Source organism: Pectinophora gossypiella, chromosome 10, assembly GCF_024362695.1.
Source record: "Pectinophora gossypiella chromosome 10, ilPecGoss1.1, whole genome shotgun sequence".
Taxonomy (NCBI): Eukaryota; Metazoa; Arthropoda; class Insecta; order Lepidoptera; family Gelechiidae; genus Pectinophora; species Pectinophora gossypiella.
The window spans coordinates 3,604,773-3,624,328 of record NC_065413.1 but is presented as its reverse complement, the minus strand read 5'-3'; the positions used below and the strand labels follow the sequence as shown (position 1 = coordinate 3,624,328).

Genomic DNA, 19,556 nt, shown 5'->3' with positions numbered 1-19,556 from the left:
TTAAAGTCACATTATGACTATCATGGACAAATTATAGTCGAAAGTAGTTTTGGAAGGAACAACTATTGATTTTCGACTTAATAACCATTGTAACCTATTCATTGATATGAACAGAAACAAAAGACCTTTCAATACCATACTTACAATTTATTTACATTACCTAGTACTACAAATTAAATATGATGAGTTTAAATATATTTGAACACAACGTCTTTGAAGCTGTCTACGGTTTGCAGTTCTAACGTAACTGGACACTGGAGCCAGTTTGCGAGTAATTCTTCAGTGTATCCGAGGAGGAAGTACATCTTGGTTGGAGATACAGCTCGACGGATGATTGCTGCTACTCTTATGTGGTTGAACTGACGTTTTATTATTATCTGAAAACCACAGAAAAGTTGCACTTAATGGTGTATAAAAAAGAAAATTTAATATTAAAGCCATGTCCTTAGGCTGACCAATAATGATTGTATGATATACTGTTGACGACAGGTCGACATGGCAATCGGGGCATGAGGTGAGCCGCGGAGGCGGGGTCGCCCCGCACACCCGCACAGTCCCTGCGGCGTCTTAGTCTTAGTGTCGCTCGAGTCCGTATCGACCGCGTTTATCGATTATAATCTCGCTCACATAATTTATTACTATTGTGTTTTAAAAATGGCTACGGTTGCATCTTCGTCGCGTGTTTGACTTCGATTTGTGTTTGACAAAGCTTAAAGAGATAACAACGAATGCAATTTTGTCAGTCACGGCAGAAAACTGGAGCAATTTCGAAAAACATGTCCAGAACCTTGAAAATGAATATTGGGAAAAAGACATGGGCATGGAAAATGAAATGGAAGATTTTATTATAAAAGTCGGGAGATACCAGTGACGAAGATTCTTTAAGTTTTTCTTGCGATACGTTAGATGAATAAATATTAACTTAAATGAAAACGTGGTATTATTTTATTCACATTTTGTTACATACATAATAAAAATATATCAATACTGAAAACGTCATGTCACTAGAGAATTGCCATGTCGACCTGTCGTCTACAGTAGGTGGTTGTAATTTTCAACTATGTACGTACCCTGTAAATTGATAAATAAAATAGCGGAAAATGATGTTTTTATCAGTTAATAGTTTTTACATAATTTGTAGTAATACAGATTGTGTACAGATCGTGTATGTTGTTTTTATTATGTGTTTTGTTTGATTGTAAGTTGTGTGTTACTCCGTGTTTTAAATTATATATTTGTTTTATATTTGTAACTGTGGTGTCCCTTTATAATAAACGTTTCTTTCTTTCTTTCTTTCTTTCAGATTTATAGCTTTTGAATAAAATGACTAGTACATAAGAAAAAAAAAATACTCTATAAAAAGAATTACATTTTTCAAATTGATTTGTTGGACAAGATGCGTGATCTAATAACTTACTTCACTACACATCAGTCCATGCCATGTGCCGGTCATGAACTTTCTAATGAACTCGTCTTCCACGGCTGTCTCTGATCGCCGCAGACCATCCTTTAGATTTGCTAAAATTAAAAACAAATATTACAAACTATTTAAATTTGCCTCACTAGTGTAGTTAATAGTGATAGAATGGTAACCATTATAACCACACAAAAATTGTCTGTACCCCAAAGAGTTACATTTTTGAAAATAAATTTACATTCTTTAACTTTACCTAATCATTTCATGGAAGTTAATGGTAACCAAAATCTAAAATGTACATTGTTTTATGTGTTTTAATTATCTAAAATGTAGGTTGCACATTGATGCTTTACTTTTAAGGGGAGGCCTTTGCCCAGAAACTAAACACAAACTTTAATTCTAATGGATACAAATGCAACTTTTCATACTTAACACTTACAAGAATTCCATGAGTTCCACGATTTACGGTGAGCGATATAATGCGGAGGGTTAGCCATCTCATACGTGAGCGGTTTGTCTCGCTTCTTCGTGATCCGGTACTTGCCGGAAACTACTCGACAGAGAGGCGCAGACGTGTGAAGCCGGGACGACAACACCGACGACCATTGCGCTGAGTTACCCACAGCACACGCCTTCAAAAACCAAAATATCAGAAGTTGAAAACACAAAATACTACGAAGAAAATTCTACTGGTATTGAAAGGTATAATATGACGTACCTGTGCAAGTTTTATCACCGACGTATTCATCGTTGCGAAATAACTGCACGTAAAATTCTATTTATATCGTAAAATTGAATTTAGTTTTTTTATCAATAAAATTCATAGGTACATTTTATTTTAGGTTAGGAGTTCGCACAAAACAGACATGTCAGTGTCACTTTGACAAGTATTTTTATTCTCTAGAAGCTTTTGGCCTGGATACTAGTCTTTTGGGACACATCACTTTGTGGTTTGAATATACCAAACACCTTAACAATTATTTGTATAATTAGATTAGGCCGTGATAAAAGTTTTTACATCTCGTATTTTACTACCAAAAGTTATAAGCTAATAAGGTTTTCGAACAATGGTGCAGCAAGGAGTCTTAAGCTAAGCATTTATTTGAAGGTACGAATTCTTAGAGCAACACGGGCTAAGCAGGAATGGGATGGAATTCCTATGCCTTACATACATAAAATCACGCTTATTTCCCGTTGGGGTAGGCGGAGACGTAAGATGGATACACCACTTTCGCTTCTTCCAGTCTCATCAAAGTCCATCCTCGCCAGTTTTTAGTACTTTCGACCAGGAATTTCTTTAAAACATCCTCTGAAATTATCTATCTTCTCCATAAACGTCTTGCGTAGTTTCCTAATCCTGCTGATCATTACTTCTTTCCACCCGTAGAATCGTAGTCTGACAGTTCTGATACAGAACGGCCATGAATCTAATACATCTTCATGGGTAGCTAGCTGTTGTACTCTGCAATTTGCAACGCATGGGCTGCTGATTGCTGAACATGCGCATCTTACCGCAAAATTTAAAAAAAAAACTAAGAGAACGCGAGACTTCATAGATTTAATCAATGCGTGATTTTCGTGCAATGGTTTAGGAATGATATTACATAAGTAGTTGTTATAACAACTTAACCCCAGTACGAGGACATTACACGATGAACTAGGTACGTAAGTACCCGTGTTTTACCGAGCTTTGTTAGACCCAATCTGATGGTGAGGGTATGTTTTAGGTAACTAGGAAGTAGGTAAGCACTTACATAATGCTATATGTAGGAACTATTAAGAAACTAATTAACTTACGTAAAACATAAAATAATAATACTTACATAAAAAAGAAAATATTTACTTAGATACTTATGAATACTTAGTTCTTAGTTCGGTTACGTAATCATTTGTATCACTAATAACATTTTATTGCTAATTGGTTTTTAATTATGTACCTAAAGACTCATTTTCTAATGAAAATTAACTATTTTAGAAGCAAACTTATAAGGACTGTGCTCAAAATATTGACCAAAATATAAGAAAATGAAAAGTTTAATAATTTTATCAGTAATTGCAAACTATATGGTTATATTTTGTTCTGGTACGTATTAATAAACTTTACACAAGTATTTTTTAGTTATATGAAATAACCGAATAATGATTTAACACCCTATACTTTTAGGTGACGGCTATCACAAGATAATACAGAAGGTTTGTGGAATGGTTAAAAAACAAATACACGACGATGATGTTAGTTCTGAAGAAAGAGACGCCATTTTAAATCAAATAAGAGACAGACTCGACAAAACTGCAAAGGCTTTAGAGTTACAAGATACTTCACATATTCAACTTATTCTTAAAGGAGTTACTTTATTAGCAGACAAAGAAAATTATAAGAAGTTATGCACCGTTCAGAATAACACAGATGACTATACAACTTTAGGTAACTCTTTCGATAGTGGTTCTTACAACACGTCCACCACTACCAACAAATTGGAAGGTGCACTAGAAGACATGCCAGAAAGCACACAGAAATCCATATCAGAAGACACAAGCAAAGACAATACCGAAAAAAGACAAGGGAACTTAGAGAGTATTATGGCTAGAATGGATGCTATTGTGCAAAAAGCCGTAATAAATACATCTTCAATTGACGAAAAGAGACAAAATGTTGAAATCGCTAAACAGCATATTTTAAAATCGTTTAGACGTGAGGCTGAAAAAGAAAATCGTTTTGGTAATAAGACAGAGATGATGGTGAATCTTATTGCAGCTGGTATTGATAGTACTCTGCAGAAATTAATTGTTAATGAGTCCCGGCGTATGAGTGCGTTACAACAGCAGCAGCAGCAACGGTTGATTCAGAGCCAAGAGTCACTAAAAGATGACATCGCAATTGAGGCTCTAGCCCAAAGTTCTATTGTTACAGAACAACCAACCAGAAAAGTCCCGGATGTAACGAATAACCCAATGCTTGTACTCACAAAATCATACGAATGTAGTGACGCGATTGAGAATACGTGTCGTGATTTACGGATACTCGATACGTTCAAGTGTGAATACGACGGGACCAGCCTCACTACAGTGCAAGTCTGTGATGGTTCCATAGACTGCCCTGATGGTTCTGATGAGAAAAATTGCATAAAACAAGGTGAATCAATATAATAACGTACTTTACTTTCTTCTTTACAAGTAGATGATCATTTTCTAGCCCTCTACAGGGCACAAGTTTCTTCTATATTAGGGTCAGTTAACCAGACAATTTAACATTTATTTTTAAAATGAATGATTATTGATTTCAGTTATAACAAAAGTACACGGCGCTACTCAGATTATGGCAAAAGTGGAGCTAAACCGCTACTGTTTCAAGTCACTTGTCGACAATACGATAATTTCGCGACAAGGTCTTTTGTTGTCTTCTATACTGAGTAGTCAAGTGGCATTCCTCAAGAAATATGAAAGTAAAGCTACGAAAACTAATGTGAAAGCGGATGAGTTTCCGACGGAACCCGTTGATGAAATCGTAAAAGAAGTTGCGGTTGTTGTGAGAACATTTTCTACAGCACTGAATGGTGCACTTTGTGCAGCACCTGTAGAAAATAATATCATAGAGAAAGAATCTCCGCTCAAAGATGATATGGAAGAAGAGTTTCAACGTATACTGCACGACGCAGCCTGGACTCCAAGTGATTGCAAGTGTGACGGAGCCTATTGCGTGAACAGAACTTGTGTCGCCGGCTGCAAACGTTTGTGTTACGAAACCCATACTTTAGTAACTTTCCGCTGCAAATCTCTTAATAAGGGTCAGAATAGCATATCCCTTGATATGATTTGCGACGGTAAACTTGACTGCTTTGAAGAAGCTGATGAGCTTAATTGCGTAGGTAAGTCATTCCTCGAAATATTAATGTTTTATTAAATATAGATTTAATTTGTGTTATACTTAATGAAAACTACTATACTTTTTTACGTATTTCAGGAAACGGTTTGTCTAAATTCGAAGGCCGAAAGCTCTTTGATGAGGTCCTAAATATGATAAAAGCGAAAGTGTTGACTAGAGAGTACGAACATGTGAGAAACATGTTGATAGAGTTGGAAAACAAAGTTGCGGAGCTACTCAAGCGAAGTATAGTACCAAAAGTGAACGTCGAGGTATTTAAACCTCTTAGGGATAGTTGTTTCCAGTCATTGAAAACAATTTATATGGAGATGCTAAGCAAATGGGTTCGTCCGAACGATGCAATTCCAATATATGAGTTTTTGCTTAGTGTAAATAGTAAATTAATAGCAGCTTTGAAGAGTACACATACTGGTAACAACAAGGTGTCCACAGACGATTGCTTCTGTAGGAATGCGGAATGTGCGGCTGCGCTCTGTTCCCCACAGTGCATCCGAATGTGCCAAGTGAAGAATTCGCTCACCAATTACGTATGCAGTAACAGCAGCGGTACCTTCGTGGTAGCAGTTGACACCATTTGTAACGGGAAAATTAACTGCCCTACTGCTGAAGACGAGATGGGCTGCAGTCCAGGTACGTTACCCATTTATATTACATTTACATATTACATCAGAATGCAAAGAAAGGAATGATAATAATAACATTTTGATTTGCAGAGGTCTGTCGATTCCACCACATAAAAGTGCTTCGACAAAACATTTTAAGCGTCGGAGAAAAATATAAAGGAACTATTTTAGGAGATGCGCTCGATGTTTGGAAAACGAAAGTGAGTATTGTGGCACTTTTAATCAATTCTGTTAGAGATTTGAAACTTTCCCCGAAAAATATTAAAGATACATAGTTGTATATAACGGATCCTACAACATACAGGTAGGTAATAAGAATTGAAAATTTCGCTGTCTAATAACTAGATAAAACTGTCAGGGCAGCGTCCAGCAAGAATATAACTTCCTTCCACAGCTACTGATGAAGATACTTCTAGAAAACAGAGTTCAGTGCTGATGTCTGCTCTAGACATGAACAATCTTTGCTCAGATAGTTCGAATCATGTATTTTTCAGAAGCAACTGTCGTTAATTGGCTTGCTTCTCAAAAGGGGAGCGCCAGTTCGAACGGTCGGACTTGCACCAATCACTAACGCTATTGCATCGACCATTATAGATGGCGATATGGCTCACCACTTATCGCCATTGATGGTGGTCTAACAGAAAGCTCGCTGAGGCGTGGGTACTTAGTACATCTTGCGATGGATGTACTTGACAATCAACTTGGGATATAGTAGTGAGCTTAAGTTATATACGTATCTATATTTATTTGCAGGTAAAAGCAAGTTTAGCAACCCTAGAAGACCGTCAAAGACTGACTCCAAAAATGCTGAAGACCACAGTCTTTCGGATCCTCAACGATCTGACCCTAACATACATGTCCTTAGAGACCAACTACCGTCGCCTTGACACCGAACAGATCCTAAAGAAATTCACCAGGCTTTCGCAACGTATCATAGATTCTATAAAATCTTGTACCAAGTAGACTTTTATTTAGTTTAAGTTAAGTTTATAGACGTATAATAGGTTTATTTATCGCATTCGAAATAAAATCCTGAACGAAAACACGTGTATGCATCTTATTCGCCCTGGTAGTAAAAATTTACGATAAATGTTTACAAAACTTGCTGTATCACGCTGGTTGCAGTTTGTAGAATGCACACAATTTTTTTATCGTGGGCTGTGAGGTGGATTACCAACCTCATCAACCCTGCTGTCCGGGTTATTATTGAGCCGCCAAAGGCCCTCTAACAAGACTTAAGTAACGACTACTTACATCAGTAAGTAGTAACCGGTACCAACAGTTTAATGTGCCCTTATCTTACTTTCGGATAATCGCGTGACCAGCCTGTAATGTCCTAACCAAACTTGAAATCACAAACGCATACTGGGATTCGAACCCGGAGCCTGCGGATCGTGAGGCCAACCTTCTGGACCACGCAGGCCAGAAAGCAATAATATGGTCCAACTTAGCTACCTATGCTTCAATTTTCTTCTTTCAATTTTCGTAAACACATACTTAGCGGGGTTTCAAAACGTTCCTGCGAAACTCCTCTTTAGAAATTCTCTGCCAGAGTTCTATTATCTTCTTAGATTTGTATCACAGCCTCCGTGGTTCAGTGGTTTGAGCGTTAGGCTCACGATCCGGAGGTCCCGGGTTCAAAACCCGGTGGGGACATATCACAAAAATTGTGAGGGCGAACCAAACTAGGGCTTAGTTTGGTTAGAAAATTACAGGCTGACCACGTGATTGTCCAAAATTAAGATGATCCGTGCTTCGGAAGGCACGTTAAGCCATTGGTCCCGGTTACTACTTACTAATGTAAGTATGTAGTCGTTACATGAGGCAGGGGCCTTTAGCGGCTCAGTAATAACCCTGACACCAGCCGACCACCGATAACAAGAAGAACAGCTGTCGTTGGGACTGTTAAAATAGCTGTTCCAATTAGTTTGTAACTGTTATCATTATCAGCGTTGACTCATATCAGTGAATTAAATATCAGTGAAGGTGTGTGGAACTATCAGTCAGTCGCGAGAATTCGAGTCAACATGCCAGGTGAGTGGTGATAAGAGATAAGAAATAAATAATTACTAGAATGTACTATGGAGGATCCTGCTAACCCGGCTTGCTTCTTTAACCAGTAGTGTCGTGTCTGTGTTATATCTACAGCTATATATTATCTTTATAATTAAAAAAGCAATAGATATTTCGGTGGTGTATACGATAAAGAACTTACACGTCAATATTTCACCATAGATGATTTATGATATCCTATCGAGATACTAAAAGGCATTTAAAATGGATGATTAAATATTATGTTATAGGAAGTTAGGTGTGTGTTAGGTAGAAATGGGTAGTTTCCTAGGTCAAAGATAAATTATGAAATTCTTATTAAGTACTTTAGTACTTTCTTGTCTTTAGTACTTTTTTGTCTTTATTTATAAAGACAGATCTAAAACTCTCAAAAAACATTTTCTTTTCTCTATTTAACCTACTTATTATGAATTTTAATAAAGCAAAATGTAATAATAAGTGCGTCATTTTTCACGTTTTTCTATGACATCACAGGTTACTTTTTCATACAAATTCCATAGTTATTTCGTGTTTTGACGTTTAGTAAAAGATAACTGATTTGAGTAGTGGAGTTGGAAAGTAGGTATCCTATGTTATTGTAGTAGATATGTTTATAATTAGATGTTAAAGTATCAACATTTTGCGAAAGATTACAAGTAGGTATCAAATAGAAGACTTAGAAATGTCGAATAGTCAAGAGGTGAAGATGTGTTGTGAAGTCGAGTGGTATGTTGATCGAGATACTCGTATACTTATATTTAAAAAACAAGAGTGTCTAACTGTCTATTTGTCATCTACATGTTACAGAGAACGTGAATCAGTATTATTGTTATGCAAATAGAGACTAGATGCATAGAGCGATATGCAGTGAGCAATATAGAGTTAAGAAAGTGAAATCTAGAAATTACGTGCAGAGTTCAGGATAATTTTCTTTAGGTATTTTTTGGATTTTCTAAAGATTTACTTAATAATGTGCGTGTATGAAGCGATTGATGAATGTGGAGGAAGCAAGAGAAGTGTGTCAGGATCGAAACAAATGGAATTCTATAGTCTCTGCTTACTCCGGTGGGAAATAGGCGTGACTTTATGTATGTTACTAATGACCGTTTGATTTGCAATCCGCACTAAACGTTTTGCCTCTTCCTTTTTGATGCGACTGTTCGTATCAAAGGACAGGAACTATCTGCCTTCGTCTGTTTTTCCAACTCGATATAGTCTGGGAGTATTCAGGCTCTATGAATCACGCATCCAGAGTGGATAGGCATTTGCTAAGTAAGCACTTACCACGAGGTGAGATTGTGGTCAAACGCGAAAAAAGATATTCAGAAATCAATTTCGTATTTTACCTACTATATATGTACTATAGGTATGTACCTAATACTCACAAGTTGAGTGCAGAGTACGTGTGATAAAGGATATTGCTTTTTTACTTCTCTTTAATAAGTTGCCATACTTTATATTACATCAGTTGGAAGAGACCTTAACCTCTTGCGGCTGAGATTTCCAGACACAATAGTAACACAATGGGTTTAAAAGGATATTCGGTTGAAGTGTATTCTTATATAGGCATACTTTACGTATATATACTTAATCGTATTCGAAATATATGAGTCAGTAACCCAAACCAAACGGTTGTTTCCATTTACGAACTTTTAAGTCTCTTCATAATCCGGGCAGGGTTGTAAGGATCCATAACATAACATAGCAAATACTTTATTGCACAAACAGGAAAAAATAAAATACAAAACATAAGACAAATAGAATGAGAATGAATGATGTGAATCCATCTTCTATCTTACGACTTATTATTTTTCTGAGGAATAGGATAAATATCATGGACATACTGACATTTGGACATAGCTCAAAGGATTAGCGTGCTGATGTGGCGCTGAGCGGGGTACATTTCTCGCTTGACCGATAACGCCTGAGATAAACAACTTCGCTATTTGAAAAACACATCGCAAATAACTGATTGCTACACAACAATTTTCCAGCCAACTTAGAATTGCCTTTAAAACGTGAAAAAGAAGAATACAATTCAATATCCACTGTTAATAATACTTTACAACTAAAAATAATCAATAATAATCTTTATTGAACATACTTAATAAAAATACAGACAACTATAAAAATATGACCAATTACCCATTATGTATAAAAATATAGTATAATTTCTAACTTTAATCGAAATGTTTCCTAATATTAGGACATCAGCGTGGAGAAAATATGGTGTCTTAGTCTTCTTCTTCTATCGTGTGGGTTGTGAGGCGGAGTACCAACCTCATCAACCCTGGTGTCAGGGTTACTATTGAGCCGCCAAAGGCCCCTGACATGGCTCATGTAACGACTACTTACTTACATCAGTAAGTAGTAACCGGGACCAACGGTTTAACGTGCCTTCCGAAGCACGGATCATCGGATCACGGTCTTAGTGAGATAGGGTTCTTAGGCTTCAATTATAAATGAAAGTAAGAAAGAAATTATTTACTATAAAAGTCCGCCACACACAGATAATGACTAATCTTCGATACCGTCAGGTTTTATTTCAGAATAAATTAGACCTTAATAACACTATGACATTATAGAGTTTCTGCACAGATGTTTACACATATGGTTTATAGCTGTTAAGTATACTTACTTATAAATAACAGTTAATACAAATAAATACCATATTCAAATGCAAAGTTTTGCACGATATGTTGCAATTGAATAGAGAATTTGCAGTCGTGTTATTTTATTTTATCGTTTGTGGATAGTTTTAAGAGCACGATAGAGCCTTGGCAGCCCAGTTTGTTTTCTAATTCATGTTTGGATCATAAATGATTATCATGTGCGGTAAAGCATAACATAGTGAGGAAACCCACATTATGCGCACTGCTAGGGAGTGGAATTCTTTGCCCTTCTGTATTTTCGAATGCATATAACCCGGGTGCTTTCAAGGTCAGAGTGAACAGACACCTTCTGAGCGAGCTCGCTCCATCTTAGGCCTCGTCAATGCCTTCGGGCAAGTCTGGGGCCAATAGCAAACCCATCAAAGGTAAAAAAAACCCACAATCCCGCATTTCGGAGGTAATTTGTATTGCTGGTTTTCTTTTCGCGGGTTTGAAAGTCAGACAGGCAGTCGCTTCTGTAAAAAACCGGACCTGTCAAATCTACAGGTTAGGTGAGCGGGCTAAGTGAAAACGAGATAGCAGGCTGATAGATAAAGAAAGCGGGGTTTTACCTGCGATGTCATTCAACATTTTTTTTTTCATTTTCCCACTTTTCTTTTCTACCTTTGTGTGGAGCTCATTGTTACGTGGATTGGCAAAACCTTTTTAGCAAATGCCACCTCAAATTATTATCGTAATATTTTCATTCATTCATTCTAGATTCCAAAGAACAAGGATAGGTATGCCATCGGCATAATGGTGACCCCATAACAAAATTCTCCGCATCGTACGAGCAGAATTTTCAGTTTTAAGTACCTATATCAAAGCTGAAACTTTTATTTTGATTTCAGCTTATCTTTTTTAAAGTAAAAAAAAACTTTAAAGAAGAAGATACATACATAAACTCACGCCTATTTCCCACCTGGGTAAGCAGAGACTATAGAATTCCATTTGCTTCGATCCTGACACACTTCTCTTGCTTCCCTTCACATCCATCAATCGTTTCATACACGCACGCTGGTTTATAGTAGATCGTACTAAGTTTCTAAGGACATCTCAAATTTGGTCAATACGTCCTTCTAGGTCTTCCTCTGCCAGCCTATCATCAACCTTCGCTTTATATACCGCTAAAGAAGATAACGCTGTCAAAAATAAAATTGAAATAAATAATTAAATTGAAATCAACAAATGAAATTTTGAATTTAATTAATTTATTTTTAAGTGTCCCAACAATTTTCCTTAAGATAATTTTAGTAGGTACTTAAATTTAAGTTAAAACTAAAGGCCCTTCTAGGTGTGTCAAGCCGTGCCGTTCAAATCTTCGACCAATGCTATCACTGCCCACTTGCCTTATCACTTATCGATGATAAATGACTATTTTATAAATAGGTATGCGATGAAACGGTTATTCGTTATGTGTTAGGTACTTTTTGTTATCACTGTTCAATGTTTAGGTATCATATCACTTAACATCATCCTTACCAGTATCCGTCCCTCTGTGGCCTCTGTGGTCGAGTGGTTGAGCATTGCTCTCACAATCCGGAGGTCCGGGGTTCTAATCTCATTAAAAATACATACAATACACTTAAATCACATTAAAAATACATTAGTATTATAATTAAATTGGTAGTACAACAGGCGGCCTTATTGCTAAGGTAGCAATCTCTTTCAGGCAACCTTTAGGTATACTTATAGGATATGACTTTAATGAAAATTGATAGACAGTGCAAAATAAAAAAAATATCCGTGATATAGACATTTATTAAATACTTAAGTAAAACTAAAAACTGTAATGACCTGAAAGTACTTAACCACATGCCTATTTGCCTAGTATATTTATAAGTAAGTAAGTACTTACATCTCATTAGGTCAGTAAGGTTTGTTTTTGGTCAGAAGTTTTTTTTTTTACCAGAGCTGATTAATTGATTGAGTTGTCATTAATGTGCCCATTTTCGAGTTCGTTTGAGTTTCCGAAGGCATGTTCTGCCTTCTCTTGACTTTTACTTGATGAGGATTTGATGACGATTGCAGAAAAATATTGGGACGATGATAGGCTGATAATATACAATCTGTATACCTACTAACCACAAGATTCTACCCAGGACATCCCTACTACGGTTACGGCGCATACCCGCCGCCGCCACCGCCGGGTAGTTACCCGCCGCCGCCTGCGCACGGGCAACCCATGTACCCGGGGATCGGCGTGGCCTTCTACCCGGTCCATCCCGCCTACTTCTACCCCCCCTATCCCCCTAATCCCGCCTCAATCGAACCGGTCCAAGTGGTGGACAGTCCAGAGGAAGCGGTGCCAGAACTCCCGGGCGAAACGGTTGAGCTGCCGTGGAGTAAGTCCAGGGTTTTTGATGAGAGATAACGCCATTTCGGATATTTTGAAGAAGATGATCAAACTGTTAACGTGTGTGTTTGCGTTTACGTTTATGGTCAAGTCGGGATAGGAAACGAACAGAAACGCGTGCGTTTACGTTCTATTTATAAATGGAATAACAAATTAAAGGTCGTTTTTGCAAATGAAACAGGAGTTAAAACATAGACACTTCTTAATTATCTTCTGTTAAGATGCAAAATGCAAAAACAAGAATTTATGTTTGTTGCATTACAAGTTTAAGCCGCTTAGACCACTATATCTGGTACCTACCTAGTTCTCAAAGCTGTGTAGTATCAAATCTCTTCAGGTTTAAACCTATCAAGTATGCTTCATTCATTGTTTTGTATCTCAATAGGTGTTACGGGCTATAATTATGTAATAGTCTAGAAGAATGAAGTATTATTCATTCCACGCTTTGCTACCTTGTTTTTCATTTTAATTTGCCATTTTAATTGGCTATTAGAAGTTTTACGAATTACGAACGAGTTTGAAAATGATATTTTCAGAAAAATTGATTTAGTTACTTTGAAGGAAAATGAAATCCTAAAAATACAAATAGAATAAAAACAGAATCTTATCTAATCCTTGTATTAATACGTGCAAGTAATTTTACAGATAATTTTCAGGTAAACAGATAAATATCGATTCCACGAACGATATATGACTCTATAAATTCCAATAGGTAATATTCTTAGAAAAAATATTTGCAAATTGGCATATAATATGAATACTATGAATAGGCTTTTTAGGTCGAAATGGCGTTATCTCTGTTTACGTGTTCTGTCCGCCAATGTTGGGCCAATCCTCTCTATGGGTCCTATCCTTTTGATTCCTCTCCCGAAACCCTCTGATTTTTTTTTTATATAATTCCAATATTTTACAAAATAAACATACTAAATTGTGCAAGATATTCAAATCCATATAGAGTTTTGGCCGTCGTCGCTTCTTGTGTTGTATCACTTTTTTATACATAAATAAACAGCCTATATACGTCCAACTACTGGGCACAGGCCTCCTCTTAATCAACTGGAGGGGGTATGGAGCATACTCCACCACGCTGCTTCACTGCAGGTGAAGCCGGGACCAACGGCTTAACGTGCCCTCCGAAGCACGGAATCATCTTACTTTTTCGGACAATCAGCTGATTCAAGCCTGAAAAGTCCTTACCAATCAAAGGACAGTCACAAAGTTATTTCTACAATGTCCCCATCGGGAATAGAACCCGGACCTCTAGATCATGAGCCTAACGCTCTAACCACTAGAACACGGAGGCTGTAATTTTTTTTATAGGTATTTATTATTTTATCTCATTTACCTAATAACTTTTAAAAATTAATTCTTAATCGTATTATTAATAGGTAAATAATGATCAATGAGAGCGAACCGTAAGATAGTCTGTTTTTCTCTTCAAAACCATTGATTTGGAAAATTCTGCGATATAGGTGCCTACTTACTCAGTCGCGAAGAACAATGATTCGCTCACCAAATAATGATATCGTTATCTTACAAACCATTCAAGTGGTTATATTCATCCAGAGAAGTAGAATATTGTATTTTAAAAGTCCGTGCGTTCTTTGCGCCTGTCATTGTCATTCGAACGGTGGTATTAATAAACTAATCTCGGTTTTGAGACTGTCTTCAAGACTACGTTTCCAGATCATGTCAATGTGACAGTTATATAAAAACAGAGACTTGAGCATGATCTTGAGTGCAGTCTCAGCTGAGATTAGTTTATTAATACCGCCCTAATAATCTTAATGATCACGGAGCACTTTGGGAGGTTTCATGAACCACTAGGGGTACGCGGATCACCAGTTAAGGACCTCGGAGATGGTCCCTGTGATCGGTTTTCCATGCTCTGTTAGTGACTACGATGTCACGCTTTCCGGCCAAGTAGTTAATGCCGTCTGCGGCAAATCTAAAATAAGTCACGTCAAAAAAAAATGTTACGCTAAGTATACCCAAGTACTTGGCTTAAGGCGATACTGAGCTTTCCTTTCTTATCCAGGCACATACCGTTGGGTCCCCGCTTGCCTCAGCCAGCGCAGCATTCCCCCCGGTGCGCTGCGCGTGGGCACCGATCAAGACGGAGATGAGATCTACGCGGGCAGAGCGCACCACGCCGGGGACGTGCTCCCAGCTAAAGTCATCCCTTCGAAGAACGCCTGTTACATCTCCTTCGAAGGAGAGGAGATTCTAGTCGATCAGTTTGAGGTAAGCAATTATAATAATAATGAAAATCTTTTAAAGAGAAAATTAAACGGAAAATATTTCAGACTCCGGCGGGCCTTGTACCCGCAGCTCTTGTCACCACCGGGTCCTCCTCCTGGTCATGCGAAATTCTTTCGATCTATGTGTCGTCATTAAGCCGTCTTTGTGAGTTTCCCTGAGAACGGGTGAAGGCTATATTTCCGCTTAGGGACGGTACTGAAAAGTATCGGCGTCTGAAGGACGTAATATACGATCCCGACGACCCGATTACTCTAGCCATAGAGGCAGCCAATCAGCTCGCGACACCAAACACTTCAGGACCCCGATACCGACCCCGCCGGCGTGGTCGACGATTTCCCTCATTCAGCGCTTATCGCTATCGACCCACTCGATTAATTCTTTCAAATATTTTTCCTCTCAGACGACGCCCTGAGCCGAGGTTCGCGCCCAACTGGGCACGCTCAGGGCTGTTATCTTAAACGTTGTACCGGGTGAGAGCCTTCAGCGCTCCCCATTTGTCCGGCCAAGTAGTTAATGCCATCTGCGGCAAATCTACAATAAGTCACGTCAAAAAAAAAAGTGAAGGCTATAAAAACAAAAATCATAAAATCTTTATCGCATAAAGTATCAATATAAATAGCCAGTACAATTCGTCGTTGACGTTGCATCGCTAACTGACGTATCTGTCATTTTTGGCGAATCTGTTTTGCATCTTTTGCTATTGTCACACACACATTATTTTAGCAAAAAATTGCAGAAACGTCAGTTTGCAAAGTCAGCCCCGAATTATATGAATACAGAGGGTACATAAGTGATTCATACAGTCTATGCAAGCCGCTGAACGCTTCTCCGTACCCTCGCTTTGCACTAGGATCTAACCGGCAGAACCAGGGCTACGTCGGGCAGCCAGTGCTGCACAGAGTACCACTTTCTTCTTTACCAATTAATGACAATACAAATAAAAACCATATTCAAATGCAAATTTTTCCCGATATGTTACAAATTAATAGAAAGTTTGCAGTCGTCTTATTTTACTTTATCGTTTGTGAACAATTTTAGAGAGACCGCGATAGAGCCGTGGTTGCCTATTGGCAAGACTTATTGTAGATTTGCCGCAGCGCAGATGGCATTAAATACTTGGACGGACAAATGGGGAGCGCTGAAGGCTCTCACCCGGTACAACGTTTAAGACAGCCTGAGGGTGCCCAGTTGGGCGCGAACCTCGGCTCAGGGCATCGTCTGAAAAGAAAAATATTTGAAAAAAAATAATCAATACGCTATCGCTACGCGATAAGTGCTGATTGAGGGAAATCGTCGACCACGCCGGCGGGGTCGGTATCAGGGTCCTGAAGTGTTTGGTGTCGCGAGCTGATTGGCTGCCTCTATGGCTAGAGTAATCGGGTCGTCGGGATCGTACAAACGCGGCACAGCGCGAGGTCTCCTTCTAACGATTTTCAAATTTGTTTTCTAATTCATGTTTGGATCATAAATGATTATCATGTGCGGTGAACCTTAACATACTTAGTGAGGAAACCCATATTCCCGAGAAACACATTTCTGAGTTATGCCTAATCCTAATCTACGTAGAATATGTATCCTAATCTGTATGTACGAAGATATATAATTATTTTTAAATAAGTAATTGTATTTTTGTGTCACGTTACAGGTGTTGGTGCCAGCTATGTTCTCATGGCAGTTCTCCACCAACGGGGAGGTCCCCCCCGGCGCGGTGGAGGCAGGGGTCACGTCCAGTGGGGAGAAGCTGTACTTCGGACGGGTCACGCACGACGGGTGCACTACCCCCGGCAAGGTGAGGGAAATTGCACTTGATATCAACTCAGAATCATGGTCTGAATCATCCCTCAAAGATTTCGTTACGGTGTCACTACACCACCGCGTATGTTTTTTTATATGTACGGTCACGAGCACTAATATGTATACAATTCGGTACCATGTCACATTAACTTTTTTGACAAATTGAACTGTAAGTCTCACTAAATGTCAAATATGTTAGTGCGACAGTGTCCTAAAGTGGGTACATTATATTGCTCATGACTGTATGTGCTAATTCCTGTAAAAACCATCTAATTTTATTTTAAGTTAAATCTGTCATTTTCTTACCCGCCGAAAAGGAAAGGGACGGGTAATTGATAAGCATAAAATTTATAGAACACACGTCAATTTTATCATCTATTATTTATTATTTATCTAAAACAACCGTCTAAAAATTTTACATCGGTCAATAACCCGACACAGTTACCTAAGTAGACAGCACGTCATACCAGCGACATACCTTTTTGATTCGCCCGGGTTATTCATTCATTTACTCATTCTTCCTAAAATTAAGAGCTGTGAATCATCCGTCCCTTTCCTTTTCGACGGATATGAAAATGACGGATATAACTTAAAATAAAATTAGACGGTGTCTGCTGGAATCGGGGCCAGTACTTACTTATAAACGGCGCGGCGGCGAAGGGAAACATCGTGAAGAAACCCACATTCCGGAGAAATGCATTTTCAGGTTTTCGCATTTTCGCATTTTCATATGTGACCTAACCTGAATATTACATACATATTTATATGGTAAATATTACATTTTGCATATACCGAGGTTTCCCAGTAAGTATACAAATATCTAGTACATTGTGGTGGAAATGGTGGAAACCTCTACTTAAAGAGTAACCTTATTAACGACCTCCGTAGTCCAGTGGTTGAGCGCTGGGCTCACGATCCGGAGGTCCCGGATTCGATTCCCGGTAGGGAGGTATCATAAAAAAATACTTTGTGGTCCCTAGTTTGGTTAGGATTTTACTGGCTGATTATCAGATTTTTCGAAAGTAAAATGATCTGTGCTTCGGAAGGCACTTTAAGCCGTTGGTCCCGGTTAGTACCTACTGATGTAAGTAAGTACTTAGTCATTATATGAGCCATGTCAGGGGCCTTTAGCGGCTCAATAGTAGGTACCTAACCCTGATACCAGGGTTGATGAGTTTGGTACTCCACCTCACAACCCACACGATAGAAGAAGTAATCTTATTAACTTTTTTTTCCATATTCCAGATTCACCCAAGCCATGGTACCTGCTACTACCCCTTCGACGGAGAAGAGAGGAGTTCCAACGAGTACGAGGCCCTCGTGCTCATGTGAGCGCCCTCTCACTCCCACTCGCGCGTCACTTTGAATTTTCTGAAACAAGAATTATGAATTGATACTCAACCAATTCGTGATGAATTGACGTATCTGCAATTTTTGGCGAAAGTAACTGACACAAATCACTTTAGGAAAAAATTACAGATAAGTCAATTAGCAAAGTCAGCCACGAATTGTCCGATCCGTTGTATTGTAATCCGCATAAAGCGCTTTGTATTCTCTGTCCTTATCAGAGTTAGTTCATCTTGGATTCTTCAAAACTAAAGTGAATAGGCATTTACTAGGTAAGCGTCCCCACCATAAGCTAAACCTTTACTTATCACCAAGCGAAATTGTGGTAAAGCATCCCTACATATATCTAGGTAATTAAAAAGAAATCTACAACTAATATAATCTAAAAATGTCTAAGAAAATAAAATTTATATTTAAAAGAAATGACTGCTTAGTAAAAAAAAAACAGATATTTTTGTAAGTGTAAATAAGTTTTAGATTAAAAAAGCAGCCATTATAGACTTTGATATCCTTGGCAAGAATGTAAAGTGACGAAAGAGTTTAAAACTTAGGTTATAATAAATATTATAATATTTAAGTATGTAGTACAATAAAAAGGCATTTTGCAATACGTAACATGTCTTGCCGGAACAACCTTATAATACGTATGTCGTCGTTAGCGATATTATTAGCGATAATAAGATAGTCAATTGATACCACAGTACTAGTGAATCTTGTAACCTTTTATGTGATTGGTTGTTAAGTATGGTGAACACCTTGTGGTGGCGCCACTATCGTTTTCCCGCCACATGGGGACAGAGTCGACGGCAGACACGACTTTTTCCCACACTTTCATTTTGACGAGCGCCGAGTAAAGACTACTACCACCTGCCGTCGAACCTGTCACGTTCACTATACCCTGCGAACCCTTATTGTAACCCGGATTGGACCAATATAACTTCTGATTCTGCAAACCTCGCTTGCTTTCACTGGATACCCCGACTCACCTGCAACATGGACAACCTACCACGAGACCTGGGAGAGGAGCCGCCTATCGTACCGCCCGACCGCCCGCCGACACGTACTATAATTAATAACAAAATGTGATTTTTTACTACAGTTTATTGAATGCTGATGTTGCTTCTGAATAGGTTTGTTAAAATAATATTAAATAAATTATACCTATTTCAAT

At 38.2% G+C, this 19,556-nt stretch overlaps 3 protein-coding genes across 4 annotated transcripts; 2 read left to right on the top strand and 1 right to left on the bottom strand.

Moving 5' to 3' along the window:
- Positions 1-126: 126 nt before the first annotated feature.
- On the bottom strand, positions 127-2,290 carry LOC126370314 (28S ribosomal protein S24, mitochondrial). Its single transcript, XM_050015165.1, has 4 exons — positions 2,136-2,290; positions 1,857-2,049; positions 1,418-1,518; positions 127-377 (listed from the first exon to the last, which is right to left on the bottom strand). Exons 1-4 carry the CDS (start codon positions 2,163-2,165, stop codon positions 189-191), a joined length of 513 nt encoding a protein of 170 aa, XP_049871122.1. The 5' UTR covers positions 2,166-2,290; the 3' UTR covers positions 127-188.
- On the top strand, positions 1,984-6,903 carry LOC126370211 (uncharacterized). Of its 2 annotated transcripts, none has more exons than XM_050014995.1 (7): positions 1,984-2,119; positions 3,393-3,500; positions 3,582-4,550; positions 4,702-5,283; positions 5,379-5,930; positions 6,014-6,123; positions 6,677-6,903. In XM_050014995.1, the coding sequence occupies exons 2-7, from the start codon at positions 3,443-3,445 to the stop codon at positions 6,884-6,886; spliced, it is 2,481 nt and encodes an 826-aa protein (XP_049870952.1). In that variant the 5' UTR covers positions 1,984-2,119; positions 3,393-3,442; the 3' UTR covers positions 6,887-6,903. The 2 variants fall into 2 exon arrangements, with proteins under 2 accessions (XP_049870952.1, XP_049870953.1); XM_050014996.1 differs by lacking the exon at positions 1,984-2,119 and adding an exon at positions 2,277-2,525.
- A 1,018-nt stretch (positions 6,904-7,921) lies between these two features.
- Positions 7,922-19,556, top strand: LOC126370298 (uncharacterized). Its single transcript, XM_050015147.1, has 5 exons — positions 7,922-7,957; positions 12,729-12,971; positions 15,021-15,226; positions 16,890-17,033; positions 18,284-19,556. The coding sequence occupies exons 1-5, from the start codon at positions 7,951-7,953 to the stop codon at positions 18,368-18,370; spliced, it is 687 nt and encodes a 228-aa protein (XP_049871104.1). The 5' UTR covers positions 7,922-7,950; the 3' UTR covers positions 18,371-19,556.